Source organism: Alligator sinensis, unplaced genomic scaffold (genome assembly GCF_000455745.1).
Source record: "Alligator sinensis unplaced genomic scaffold, ASM45574v1 scaffold647_2, whole genome shotgun sequence".
Classification (NCBI taxonomy): domain Eukaryota; kingdom Metazoa; phylum Chordata; order Crocodylia; family Alligatoridae; genus Alligator; species Alligator sinensis.
The window spans coordinates 3,079,388-3,092,271 of record NW_005841832.1 but is presented as its reverse complement, the minus strand read 5'-3'; the positions used below and the strand labels follow the sequence as shown (position 1 = coordinate 3,092,271).

Sequence of the window (12,884 nt, the reverse complement as noted above, 5' to 3'; positions counted from 1 at the left end):
AGGGCTCCAGCAACAGGAAGGGGGCAAGGAAATGTCTTGGGGGGGGCTCCAGGGTTGAGGTGTGGGGAGTCTGGGACTGACTGGAGGCTGGACACTTGGGAGAAGTCAGCGGTTAAGGCAGACGGGTGGTGGCTGGGGGTTGTCTGTGTCTCTGCAACCCCTTAACCCCACCTTCCCGCTCCCTCCACCAGGAGCCTTCCTTCTCCTGTACCTCCTGCTCCTCTTCGTCATTGGGATCCCCCTGTTCTTCCTGGAGCTGGCGGCCGGGCAGAGCATCCGCCAGGGCAGCATTGGGGTGTGGAAGCACATCAGCCCCCGCCTTGCTGGCATTGGCTTTGCTAGCTGCGTGGTGAGTGCCTGGGACTGGCACTGGGGAAGGGAATCAGGTGGTGGGTAGGTGGTGGGGACAGCAGGGCACTGCTGCAAGGAAGCTTGCAGCACTGGGGCAAGGGGTAGACCCAGCCCCTGACATGCCCCACTCCAGACCTGGTCACATCGTAGAGCCAGGTGCGGGCTGATGGTCTCGGGTGACAGTACACGTGGCAGGGATTTAGTCCTTAGGGTTGCATTCTAGGCCCCCTAATTTGAAATGTTGGGTTTTTAATTGAAATTGTGGGGTTTTATTTTTCTGTCACTGTTACAGTGAGGGGCCCAATCCTTTTTTTTTTTTGGCAAGGGGCCTGATCCTTTTTTTTTTTCCAGCGGAGCCTGCCCACAATGGCCCCTGAGCTGCCAGGGGTCCCATTCCTTCCCTCTGCTGCAGTGATGCCTCCCAGGGCCACCTGGGTGTGCTGCTGATGGGCAGGAGCTGCCCCAGCTTAAAGGCAGCACCCAGCCTGATCTAACTCTTCTCTGACCCCGAGCTGGGGCAGCAGCCGGCCTGCTAGCCGCCTGCCCAGGCAGCCCCAGGGGCACCACCACCGCGGAGGGAAGGACTGGTGCCCTCCTGCAACTCAGGGGTTGCTTGGCCTGCTGACAGCTCGCCCTCCCCCGGCTGCTGGAGAGGCAGGCAAACTCCGCCAAAAGAAAATAATAATTGGGCCCCTTGCCACATCTGCCTTCAGCAGATACCTGAAGGCAGAAATGGCAAGAGGCCCCAATCCTTTTTTCTGTGGAGCCTGCCCGCCTCTGCTGTGGCTGGGGGTGAGCTGACCAATAGCTGCAATGCATCATTGCAAACTAAACTACATTGGGATGTAGTTTAGTTTGCAACAATGCAAACTTATTTAAAACCTGCAAAACTCTTGTACGTGTAGGGTGACGCCATTAAGTCACACAAAATGACATTTTCGTCACGTGTACATGGTAATGGCGTCACATATACAAGCGTCCCTCCATTTTAGGTGTGCAGCTTTGTGGCGCTCTACTACAATGTCATCATTGCCTGGAGCCTCTTCTACCTTGGCCACTCCTTCCAGTATCCACTGCCCTGGGAGAGCTGCCCTGATGTCCCCAACAGCACCCAGATGGGTATGTGCTGCCTCCCCAGTTGCACCCCATCACCCCAGCCAGCCACCAGGGGGCACTGCCTGCCATTTCCCCTCTCCCCACACTGCACCCCTTGGGCTTTGCTTGGCATTGATGGCTGCTGTCTCCTCTCTCCATGATGCCTCCATACATCACATCCTATTTCCCCTGCCAGATATCAGAGTTCCCCCCTTCCCGCTCCCTGCATTCCCCCACCCATGCCCCATCTCCTTGGCCTGGCACCAGCAGGCATTGTTCCCCCCACTCCCCCTGGGTTCATAGAATCATAGAAGTAGGGTCGGAAGGGACCTTGTAGATCTTCAGGTCCGACCCCGTGCCTGGGCAGGAAGAAAACTGGGCTCAAATGACCCCAGCCAGGTAGGCATCAAGCCGCTTCTTAAAGGCCCCCAGGGTAGGAGCCAGCACCACTTCGCTTGGAAGTCGGTTCCAGATCCTAGCCGCCCTAACTGTGAAGTAGTGCCTTTGGATGTCTAATCTAAACCTACTCTTCAACAACTTGTGGCCGTTATTCCTTGTTATCCTGGGGGGCGCTAGGGAAAACAATGTCTCCCCCAAACACTTCTGGTCCCCCCTAGTGAGTTTATAGACTGTCACCAGGTCCCCCCTCAGCGGGGTGCCCAGAACTGGACACAGTACTCCAGCTGTGGCCTTACCAGTGTCGCGTAGAGGGGGAGGATCACCTCCTTGGACCTACTTGTGATGCACCTGTGGATACACAATAAGGTCCGGTTAGCCCTGCTGACTGTGACCTCGCATTGTCGGCCCATGTTCATCTTGAAATCAGTAATGACTCCAAGATCCCTTTCTGCCTCTGTGCTCTCAAGAAGGGAGTTTCCCATCTTATAAGTGTGCTGCCAGTTACTACTGCCCAAGTGCAGCACCTTGCACTTGTCAGTATTGAAACGCATCCTGATTTTGTTAGCCCACCCCTGCAACCTATCCAGGTCTTTCTGCAGTCTTTCCCCCCCTGCTAACGTGCCCACCTCACCCCAAATTTTGGTATCATCAGCAAATTTGAACAGGTTGCTTTTCACCCCATTGTCCAAATCGCTGATAACTGGGTTCTCACTGGGTGCCCTGTTGTAGAGCCCGAGTGCGCCCGCAGCTCCCCCACAACATACTTCTGGTATCGAGAGGCCCTGGATGTGTCAGACTCCATCAGTGATGGGGGGGGCCTGGACCTCACGCTGACCGGCTGCCTGCTGGGCGCCTGGAGCCTGGTCTGCGTGGCCATGATTCGGGGCATCAAGTCTTCTGGCAAGGTGAGTGCTGTGACCTGATCCCCACTTGGGCAGGGGGAGTGTTGGAGCCTTCTCCCACTCTTCCCTGACCCCACTTAACCCCCCCACTCACCCCTGGCCTCCCTTGGGCAGGGATTCTCCACTGACCTCTGACTCCTGACCCCCCTTGGGCAGGGGAGGTGTTGGACCTACCCCCCTCACCTAGCCTCCCACAACCTCTGACCCCACAAGGCAGGACAAGTGCTAGCCTACCTGCCTGTTCTCCCCACCCCCTGATCCTTTTCAGCCCCCACTCTCCTCTCCCCACCCATCTCTGCCCTCTGGGATGGCCTCAAGCTGGGGTGCACAGGTGGGGGTAGTGGCAGGGTGGGGTCTTGTGAGGGAGGGCCACAGGTGAACACCCACTTCATTTTCTTCTGTAGGTGCTGTACTTCAGCTCACTCTTCCCTTATGTGGTGCTGCTCTGCTTCTTGATCCGGGGGCTCCTGCTGGACGGGGCGGCTGATGGCATCCGCGTCATGTTCACCCCCAAGGTGAGGTGCCAGGGGGTGCCCCAGATCTTCTCCTCCCCTGAGCAGTGCCAGGACCCAGCCCCTGAACTTGCCTCCTTTCTCCAGGCAGTACCAAGCCCCCCTGGCTCCTCCAACCCCTCCTCCACTCCCCCAGAAACTGGCTGTCCCCCACCCCCACTGATCCTTGATGCCCATCACCCCCCACTTGCCCCTAGCCTACCTTGGACAGGGACTCTCCATTGATCACTAACCTCTAACCCCTGAACCCTCTTGGGCAGGGTGAGTGGTGGACCCCCCCTGACCCCATTGTCCCAAACAAAGGGGCTAGGAGCAGCGGGTGAAGTGCTTGATCCCCTTTATGGACTTGACCCAGCCAGCTTCCATTAGCCAGGGCATCCCCAGGCACCGCACTAGGGCTGTGCTCACCTAATGCCCCATGGGAAGCCTGGGGCAGGGAAGGGCATGGGGATTCTCCTCCATCCCCTTTGAGGCAGGCTGGGAGGATATCTAGGGCCCAGGGCCCCATCACAAGAGGCATGGCCTTGGTGAAAGGCTGACGGGGGTTTGGATTTGGGGGACTGAAGGGGAGAAGGAAGGGCTCAGACCTACATTAACCACTGGCTGCCCGCAGCTGTCCATCTGGGGAGATGTGCAGGTGTGGCGCCAGGCAGCTACCCAAGTGTTCTTCGCACTGGGCCTGGGCTTCGGCAGCATCATTGCCTACTCGAGCTACAACCCACGGGGCAACGATTGCCACTGTGACGCCCTGCTGGTGGCCGCCATCAACTTCCTCACCTCCGTGCTCGCCACCCTCGTTGTCTTCGCTGTGCTGGGCTTCCGTGCCAACATCCTCACCCAGACCTGTGTGGTGAGGTGAGGCCCCGTCCTGCCTTTCCCTGTGCTGTCACCAGGACCCTGTGTTGTGCGGCAAGTCCCTGCCCCTTCCCCAGGCTACACTAAGGTGTGTCACACAGTGATGTCTCCTCCCCCCAGTGTTGTCACCAGGGTCATGTGTTGTATGAGGAGACCCCATCCTGCCCCTTTTTGTGCTGTCACCAGGATTGTGTGTCGCACAAGGAGACCTGCCCCTCCCTGTGCTGTGAACAGGGTCTGTAATGGGTGGTGAGTGTGATGTCACCAGGGCCTGTGTGTCACAGTGAGGCCCCTATTCCTCCCCCTTCCCAGGGCAGCACCAGGAGGGCATGCTACATAGCAGAACCCCCAGTAACCCCCTTCCCCATGCTGTTACCAGGGCTGCTCCCTGTACTGTCATCGGGAGTACATCAGCCAGCCTGTCCCAGCCCCTGCCCCCATCCTCATTCAATCACAAGAGCGTGCATTGCGCAGAAAGACCCTAACCCCTCTCATTCCCCTGCCTTTTCCTGGGTGTGCATTGCACAAGGAGATCCTGACCCTCCCAGCCTCATCTTCACTGGGAGATGCTCACTGGTCCCTGCCCCCATCACCAACCCGTCCATTGCACAGGGACCTCCTAGCTCCTCTCTGCTATGCCCAGTCACTCAAGCATGCATCGCACATGGACCTGCTGATACAATCTCTCTCTCCTCCAGGAACACGGAGCAGCTATCCTGGCTGCTGGGTAACAAGTCCATCCCAGGCTTGGAGCTGTCTCTGGGGAACCTCTCTGAGTTCTCCCCCTCCACGTACAGCACCTGGTACCAGGGGATCCCTGCCGGCCTGGGGATGAAGTTAAAGGAGTATGGGATCAATGAATGTCGGGTGGAGGAGGAGATGAACAAGGTACCTGGGGTGGATGCTCCCCACTCACCGCAAGGGCTAGCCCCAGTGCTAGGGTGGGCTGTGCTGCAGAGGTGGCTGCATCTCCACTGGGAGTAGGGGCCCTGTATAAACAGCTCCCCACAGTGTGCCCCACTTCAGAGGCAGCTGCATCCCAGCACTGGGCGAGGAGGCCCTGTATGCCTAGCTCTATGCAAGGGGCAGCTGCATCCTGGTCCCTGTATGCCTAGCCCCTGACATGTCCCACCCCAGAGGCAGCTGCATCTCAGCAGTGGCTGAGGGATCCCTGTATACCCAGCCCCACCCCAGAGCTGGCTGCATCTCAGCACTTGGAGAAGGGTCCTTATATAAATACCTTTGCACAACATAACCCTTCCTAAAAGTGGCTGCATCCTTGCACTGGACAAGGGGTCCCTGTATGCCCAGCCCCTGACATGTCCCATCTCAAAAGTAGCTGCATCTCAGCACTGTAGAAAGGGTCCTGTATACCCAGCCCCACCCAAGAGGCAGCTGCATCTCCTGGTACAGCGGCATGTCCTGCTTTCTGCAGGGCGTGGAGGGCACTGGCTTGGCTTTCATCGCCTTCACCGAGACCATGACTCTGTTCCCGGTCCTCTTCTTCTTCATGCTTCTGAACCTGGGGCTGAGCACAATGCTTGGCAACATGCAAGGCATCCTCACCCCCTTGATGGACAACTTTGCCCCCCTGCGCCGGAGACGCACCCTCTTCACAGGTCTGGGGGGAATGGGAGGGGTGGAGCAGGGCTGGGGGAAGTACAAACACTTTTTGCTGGGGGGGGGAGGGGGCATGGGCCTTGAAGAGTCTGTGCACACTGATGCACGAGGATCTTTGTACATGTATCTGAGGGAGGTGGGAGCGCACACGTGTGTGTGTGTGTGTACATGTGCACAAGGGATTGTTTGCATAGGGAAGGATAGAAGGTGGGTGTATGCAGGGGGAGTATTTGCATGAATTCTGGCACATGTGCAAGGGGGTGTTTCCACAAGGACAGACATGAGTGTCTGTCTGCATGAGGACAGGCATGAGCAGGGTGCTGCCTAGCACACGTGCTAGGGGCTGTTTGTGCAGCTGCCAGTGGTGTACATGAGCACGTGACCACCTTGCAAAACCCTCTGACCGCCCTCCCCATTTTCCCCCCTTCTCCCAGTGCTGAGCTGCACCCTGGGCTTCCTGCTGGGGCTGGTATTTGTGCAACACTCGGGCAGCTACTTCGTGGCCATGTTCGATGACTATTCGGCCACTCTGCCCCTCGTTGCTGTCGTGGCCTGCGAGGCTGTGGCCGTGGCCTGGGTCTATGGGGCAGAGAGGTGAGGAGCCCCCTGCCATTCTGCCCCCAAACACCCCCACTTCTCCCTGATGCTCTATTTCCTCTGCCGAAAACCCTCCCAGTTGCCTCCTCTTGCCCCCACCCAGCTCCCTGTAACATCTGACAGTTACCCGTGCAGCCTGTCCAGCCATGGCCTGGCTCTTGGTGGGGGTGGGGGATACTTAATTAACCTTCCTGTTGGTGTTTTTAAATAAGTATGCAAATGTGTGCTGGAGGAGGCGCTATTTTGAGCAGCACCCTCCCCTTCCCAGCCAGTAACTCTCCCCCTCCCCCCACATCTAACCCCTCCTGCCTTGATCTACACTTCCTGCCCTGATCTAGCCTCCTTCCAGCTGTGGTCTAACCTCCCCCAGGCCTTAGTTAACCCCCCCAGCCCTGATCTAATCTCTGTCCCTGTGTCCCCTCCCCTGCAGGTTCCTATCAGACATCGAAGACATGCTGGGCTGGCGTCCCTGGAAGCTCTACAGCTACATGTGGCGCTATGGCAGTGTCCTGGCCATGCTGTGCCTGCTGCTAGCCAGCCTGGTCAACCTGTGCCTGGGGCATCCCACCTACCAGGCCTGGGACCGGGCAGAGGTGAGACCCCCCCAACCTCTCTCACCCCCATGGGCCTGGATCATCTGGATGTGGACTGGAGACCAAGTAGTAGGGGCCCTTAGGGGCAGATTTGGGGGAGAGGGGAGAGACTCTCCAAACTAAGCTAGGGGGACCTGATGTGAGGGGCAGAGAGAAGGCCTGCTACTGGTGTAGATGGGCCTGTGGGGTTGAGCCAGGGGAGGAAGGAGGCCTGAAGCCCAAGTAGATGAGCTTGCAGCAGAGCTGAGCCTTGTTCCTCTCCTGCAGGCGGCCAAGACCAAGCTGCCGTACCCACCCTGGGCCATGGCAACCCTTGTCTCCCTAATCGTGGTGGCTGTCCTGCCCATCCCTGCCCTCTACCTCTGCCAGCTGCTGCGGGAGTGGCTGGCACGGCGAGGAGGGTGCCCCAGCCTGGAGGGGATGCTCCCGGTAGCAGACAAGGAAGAGGAGGAAGAGGAGGAGAGCCCAGCTGACCCAGAGCACCCGGCTAATGGGTACCTGCCTGTGCAGACCGAGGACCCCCCTGAGGGTGGGGAAGAGGCCAGGGCCACCCTCTTGGGGGGGTCAAACTAACTCAGTGGAGGTTTGGCACAAGGGGGCAGAGGGCAAAGGTCAGAGGTCATCGGAAGCAGTGTCTTGATGCAAGTCTCCCAGCCTATCCAGGCTTGGGGCGGGGGTCCCCTCACCATTTGAGGGAGTCACTATGGGGCTGGTGCCCCATGGCACATGCCTTCCCCAAGCAAGGCCTGATTGCTGGAGAGAGAAGCATTCCTATTGGTGAAGCATCAGAGGACACAATCTCTGATTGGCTGGGGATGCATGATGGGGAGACAGCTCTGATTTGGTGAAGGGAATGGGACTGCGGCCTCTGATTGGCGGAGCCTGAAGCCAGAACCGGTGGGGCAATTAGGGAAAAATGAAAGGCAGGAGAGCAGCATTGGATTGGTGGATAGAAGAGAGGCAGTGACTTCTTATTGGTGGATCAAAGGCTGAAGCTTTGGATGGATAGACTGAGGGGATGGATGCTCCCTCCCCAGTCCTAATGGATAGGACCCTGGCTGGGGGAAATGGGACAGCCTGCCTGGCAGTGTCACCCCCACCATCCAACTGTCTCCTGTACATTTGGGATGGCCATCTTGCTCTCGCCCCTTGGCAGCAATTGGGACCGCCATCTTGTTTGTCTACTAATGCTTCTTAGGACAGTCATGTTGTCTTCTTACTGATGTCACCCATGCCTTGATGACCCAGAGGACCCTTCTGTCCGTGGAGGGTGCGGGAGTAGAGGCACTCTCAGAAGCACGGTGCTAACATCCCGTTGAAACCACCAGCAATTCAACTACCTGGGCCTGTCCACCTGCCCATGCCTCTGGGCAGAAGGTGTCTACCTCCAAGAAACAGACCTGTATTCACCTTGGGGGAGGTCATGGCCTTGAATTCCTGTCAGGGCCAAGACCAAGACATTTCCAGGACCTGGGGCCATCTCAGTGTGAGCTGGTGTTGACAGTGGGGGTTGACCAGCAGGCCTGAAAGGTTGGGGCTATCATCTCTGCCCCAACAAAAGTCAGTCCTTCTGCCTGTAGTTAATTGTCTCATCAGGGTATTCTAGCTGGGACAAGGAAGGGAGATTCCTAGTGAACCCAAGATTGGGGCTGGGATGGGGCCTTAGTTCCGGGAAGTTTCCTGGATTAAGAGAGTGGGCTGGTCCACAGAGAGGAGAACAGCCTACTATTGCTGCTAGCTGGGTGGTGTCCCCTAGCCATGCCTGGGGCAGCCAACTTGTCTTCCTGTCAGTGCCATTCTCTCCCATGATACCTCAGGTAGTCATTTCCCTGGCCTGGAGGTCCCAGCCCCTCCACTTTGGGGGAGAGGCCAGGGCTTTTGCCATTCCAGGTTCGAGTCCTGGAATTATCCCACACAACTTGGTGGGAGCAGGACTCAAACCTGGAATGGCAAAAGTCCAGGCCTCTCCCCCAACCTGGAGAGGCTGGGAACCTCCCAGCCTCGTCCCACCAGGCTGTGGGGGACAATTCAGAATTCAACCCCCGCGCTGCTGAATACACCTGCTGTGTGAAGGAATGGCCTCATGGGGTGGAAGTGAAGCATGGAGAGGAGGTTTCTGGGGCCGCAGCTGCTGTCTATGCTAATGATAGCAACAGTAGCATGAGGCAAGGTCTGGGGAGCTGGATGGCCCTATGGCATTACTGCTCTGACTTCTGTACTGGCGGGGTTCTTGGAGGCAACTGGACGCCGGGGCTCCAGTTCTAAAGAGAAAAAGCCCCACAGTGATTCTAGTTCTTATGCCCAAGGAGGGAAAGGGGCAGGATTTCATCACTTCCACCTCTTGCTCATGGGGTGAGCTTGGAGTTGCCCTGAAGAATGTAGGTACTTGGCTCCCCCAAACCTTCATGTAGTCCATCTCTCCCTCTGGCCAGTTCTTCACAACTCCACTGCTGCATGTACCCTTCTCTCAACACTCCCCAGCCCTCACCAAGCTCACTGACCTCAGCCCTTCAAGGTTCGGACTCTCCACTTCTATCTCCTGGAGCCAGATTCTACTTGACTACATAGCAGCAACAATGCTTTGCGGCACCTGGAATTCTTAGGGGGCTTTAGAGCACAGGCCGGGGCACCAGGCCCCTGGGTTAAGTTCCCAGGTCTGCCACCAACTCCCTCTATAGTCACTGGGCAAGTTACTCGGCTGCTCTGGGTCTCAGTTTCTCCCAGCTGTGAAATGGGGGTAATGGTGCTTTGCCTGTTCAGAACAGAAGTTGATCAGGGCAAGACCCATCTCACCTGCCCTAGTGAAGCAGTGACCTTGCTCTCAGCTCTCAGGGCTGGCCAATACCTGCCCCTATGGGGCCTCTGATCTTTATGGCAGCTTGTAGGTACTATAAGGGATGGAGTGTTATACTTTGTACTGTGCCATGTAAATGTAAGCCTGGTCAAGTGGTGCTGGGCCTCAGGACACCTGGGTTCTTTTCTCAGCTCCACTTCTGACTTTGAGTTAGTCCCCTGTGTGCCTCAGTTTCCCCTACCAGCCATGGGTAGACTGGCAAGCTGTTGGGGTAGGTACTGACTTTCTCAGCTCTCAACCCATGCCATTACCATCCCCCATTCCCTCCATGGACAAAAGGGAGGTGGGGAATCTCTGCAGTGCCTGGAACAAAAAGGATACCTTAATTTCATCTAGGAGCATGACTGGGCAGTGCCTTGACCTGGGTCAGGCCATTTTAGGTGCTAATGCAATGCTAATATTTAAGGATGCCAATGGAGGGAGGAAAGGGAGTTAATGTTACACTTTTGCACTTAAGAGACAGCTGTGTGCATCACCCATACATGTGTGAGTGTAGGTCATGGCTCTCTTTTTACATTTTGTTCATGTCTGGCTCTGGTCACCCTTGGGAAGGGGACTAGAATTGACCTTTGCCAAGGGACTGGGTCAAACCCTGGGTAAACTCCCTACCCCCTCCTTGCACTCTGCAGTGACATTCCACACACGCTTTGCATCCTGATCATCATACAAAGCCACAAATGGGCCCTTGCACGTGGGGGGAAGGGCTGTGGCTTACTTGTGCGGATGTGACCTGGGACTCACAACTCCTTGCGTGTGGGCCTTGTGTCAGTGCCACCATGACTTGCCTCATCCCCATGTGGTCATGAAATGTGCAATGGCCTCGTGGTCACACCTATGTGTGACTGGTGGCACTGAAGAGGCATGACACCAGGGAGAAGGGCATAGATGTCCTCATGCCAGCCCTGATGCAAGGGCATAAGGGGGGGCCTCCCACAGTTTTGTACAAGGCTGGTGTGTGTGTGTGTTGGGGGAGGGGAGGAAATGGGGAGCAAGGACCCCCCCCCCTTGTCCTGATGTTGTGAGCAGGGCCTGAACCCCTGCCCATGATTGTCACCCAATAAAACTGGATGGAACCTGCCTGGAGTTGCCCCGTGTCTGGTTGGCGGGGGGGGAGGTTGATCACCCCCCCAGGAAGATTTGTGGGGAGTGGGGTGCTGTGGCCTTGGCCAGTGAGAGTGGGGTGTGGGGGGAGGGTCAGTGGGAGCATGGGGTGACCCTCCCCCTTAGTAGGGACCTACCTAAAATCACAGTGACACAGGGATTTTCGCATGAGGATTCATGGTGAGTCCCCCTCCTTGCCCATGATTACCTGAGGGGACCCCGTAGCCACGCCCCTTGTTGCTGATTGGCCAAAAGGCAAAAACCACACCATAATTAAAAGCAAAAGTCCACAGAACTACCAAATTAGTTACTGTGTTATTATAAATCTAAATGGAAATATTAATCTAGAACGTATGAGCAATATGACCTGTAACTAACAACATCAGAATTTATCATTAGCATTCTACCAAAAAAAAGTCAGGATACAAGGAAAAATTTCTTCACAGTTTGTGTGACCAGACTGTGGAACAGACTCCCAGCAGAGGTGGTGCAAGCACCTACCATGGAGATCTTTAAAAGGAAACTGGGCACACACCTTGCTGGGGTAATTTGACCCCAGCAGTCTTTCCTGCCCAGAGCAGGGGAGCTGGACCCAATGATCTCATGAGGTCCCTTCCAGCCCTAAACTTCTGTGAATAATGCTAACCTCGATAAAAGCAGGTCATGCGAGCTGTTAGCTGCCCGTGGCAGTTGAGATCCTCCCTCTCTGGTGTGAGCGCTTACCCATACACTGGAATCGCACATTCTGCATCCACCGAATTGGCCGGGATGGTCAGGCAGCATTTCGCCAAGTCATAGAGATGTGGAAACTGATTAGAAACAGACTCCCAGAACACAGAAACTGTCAGAGGCCTCTGGCAGTCTTTGAGAAAGCTCATGTAAGCAGTGTGTTCCTGGTCATGCTCTTTCCCCCAGCCAGGGATTGATTTCAGGAGCTGAGGGTCAAAACTCAGAAAAGGTGCCTGATTGGGGTCAAAAATACGAACTGCACTGAAAAAGGAGGCAGCCGGTTGTCTAAACCGTGGGGGCAGTGCTGGATCATACTTGTAGTACTGATTCAGTGTGGCAGCAATGGCCTGGAACAGCTCTTGCCTTCGCTGGTTTTCCTGCAGACCGTCTGCAAGCTGTTGCGATGCCATGTCTTCCACCCAACTGATCAGGTCCATCAGCTTGTTGTGCACGTGGTGAATCGCGGCCTGTGGGTTTTCAAACCATGTCAGTAGCTCCACGAACCGCACCACGTTTTTTGCTACAAACTTCACTTGGTCCTCGAGGTCGCCCTGCCTTAAGAGCTCCCGCAGCCACAGCACGCCCCGCGTGCCGGGTGCCACCTCCAGCTCCTTGCTCACAAACTGGGCGTAGCACTGCATGTGCTTGGCATGGTAACACACGGCGTCAAACCACGCGCTCCACCGGTTTGACTCAGGCGGGAGTGCCACAGTGGCACACAGCTCCCCACTCTGCTGTGCAAGGGCCTCGCAGTAGCGCAGCGCACGGCCTGGGCAGTCCTTGAGGGCCTTTTTGAAGGCGCCCACTAAGCCGTCCACAGCAGGGAAGCGTGCACGCCAGGCCTCGCCAGCAAGCGCCACAATGCGCGCATTGCAGGCCACGTGCACCGCGTGCGGCATCACGCCACACAGCACATCGGAAAACGCCCTGCTCATGTATGTGGCGTCATGGGAGAGGAAAGCTGTGACCTGGTCGAAGTCCACCCCACAATTCACCACAGCGGTGACCACGGCCCGTGCCACGGTGGAGAAGTTGAGCGAGGCGAGCATCGCAGGCTCAGCCTGAAAGATGGGGGTGGTGCGGGGGTCCCAGGCACCGGGCACGAGCAGCACGTGCAGCACGTAGCGACCACGCGCGTCCGTGGCCTCACTGGCGGCCACGGAGACACGACGGTGGCGGGCGAGCAGCTGGCGCGCAGAGGGTGCAGGCACGGCGCGGGGCAGCGCGGGCAGGTAGTCCTGGCGCAACTTGTTGGCACACGGGAAGCTGCCGGCGT

The 12,884-nt window shown here is 57.0% G+C and overlaps 1 protein-coding gene across 1 annotated transcript in view; it reads left to right on the top strand.

Moving 5' to 3' along the window:
- Window positions 1-11,346, top strand: part of SLC6A16 (solute carrier family 6 member 16) — an 11,987-nt gene extending 641 nt beyond the window's left edge. Inside the window, exons 3-12 of the mRNA XM_025196453.1 lie at window positions 192-349; window positions 1,344-1,470; window positions 2,575-2,750; window positions 3,152-3,262; window positions 3,873-4,114; window positions 4,813-5,002; window positions 5,550-5,733; window positions 6,169-6,328; window positions 6,762-6,924; window positions 7,192-11,346. Of these exons, the coding sequence (XP_025052238.1) occupies window positions 192-349; window positions 1,344-1,470; window positions 2,575-2,750; window positions 3,152-3,262; window positions 3,873-4,114; window positions 4,813-5,002; window positions 5,550-5,733; window positions 6,169-6,328; window positions 6,762-6,924; window positions 7,192-7,497 (1,817 nt within the window). The 3' untranslated portion in view covers window positions 7,498-11,346. The remainder of the gene's footprint in view (window positions 1-191; window positions 350-1,343; window positions 1,471-2,574; window positions 2,751-3,151; window positions 3,263-3,872; window positions 4,115-4,812; window positions 5,003-5,549; window positions 5,734-6,168; window positions 6,329-6,761; window positions 6,925-7,191) is intronic.
- The last annotated feature ends 1,538 nt before the right edge of the window (window positions 11,347-12,884 follow it).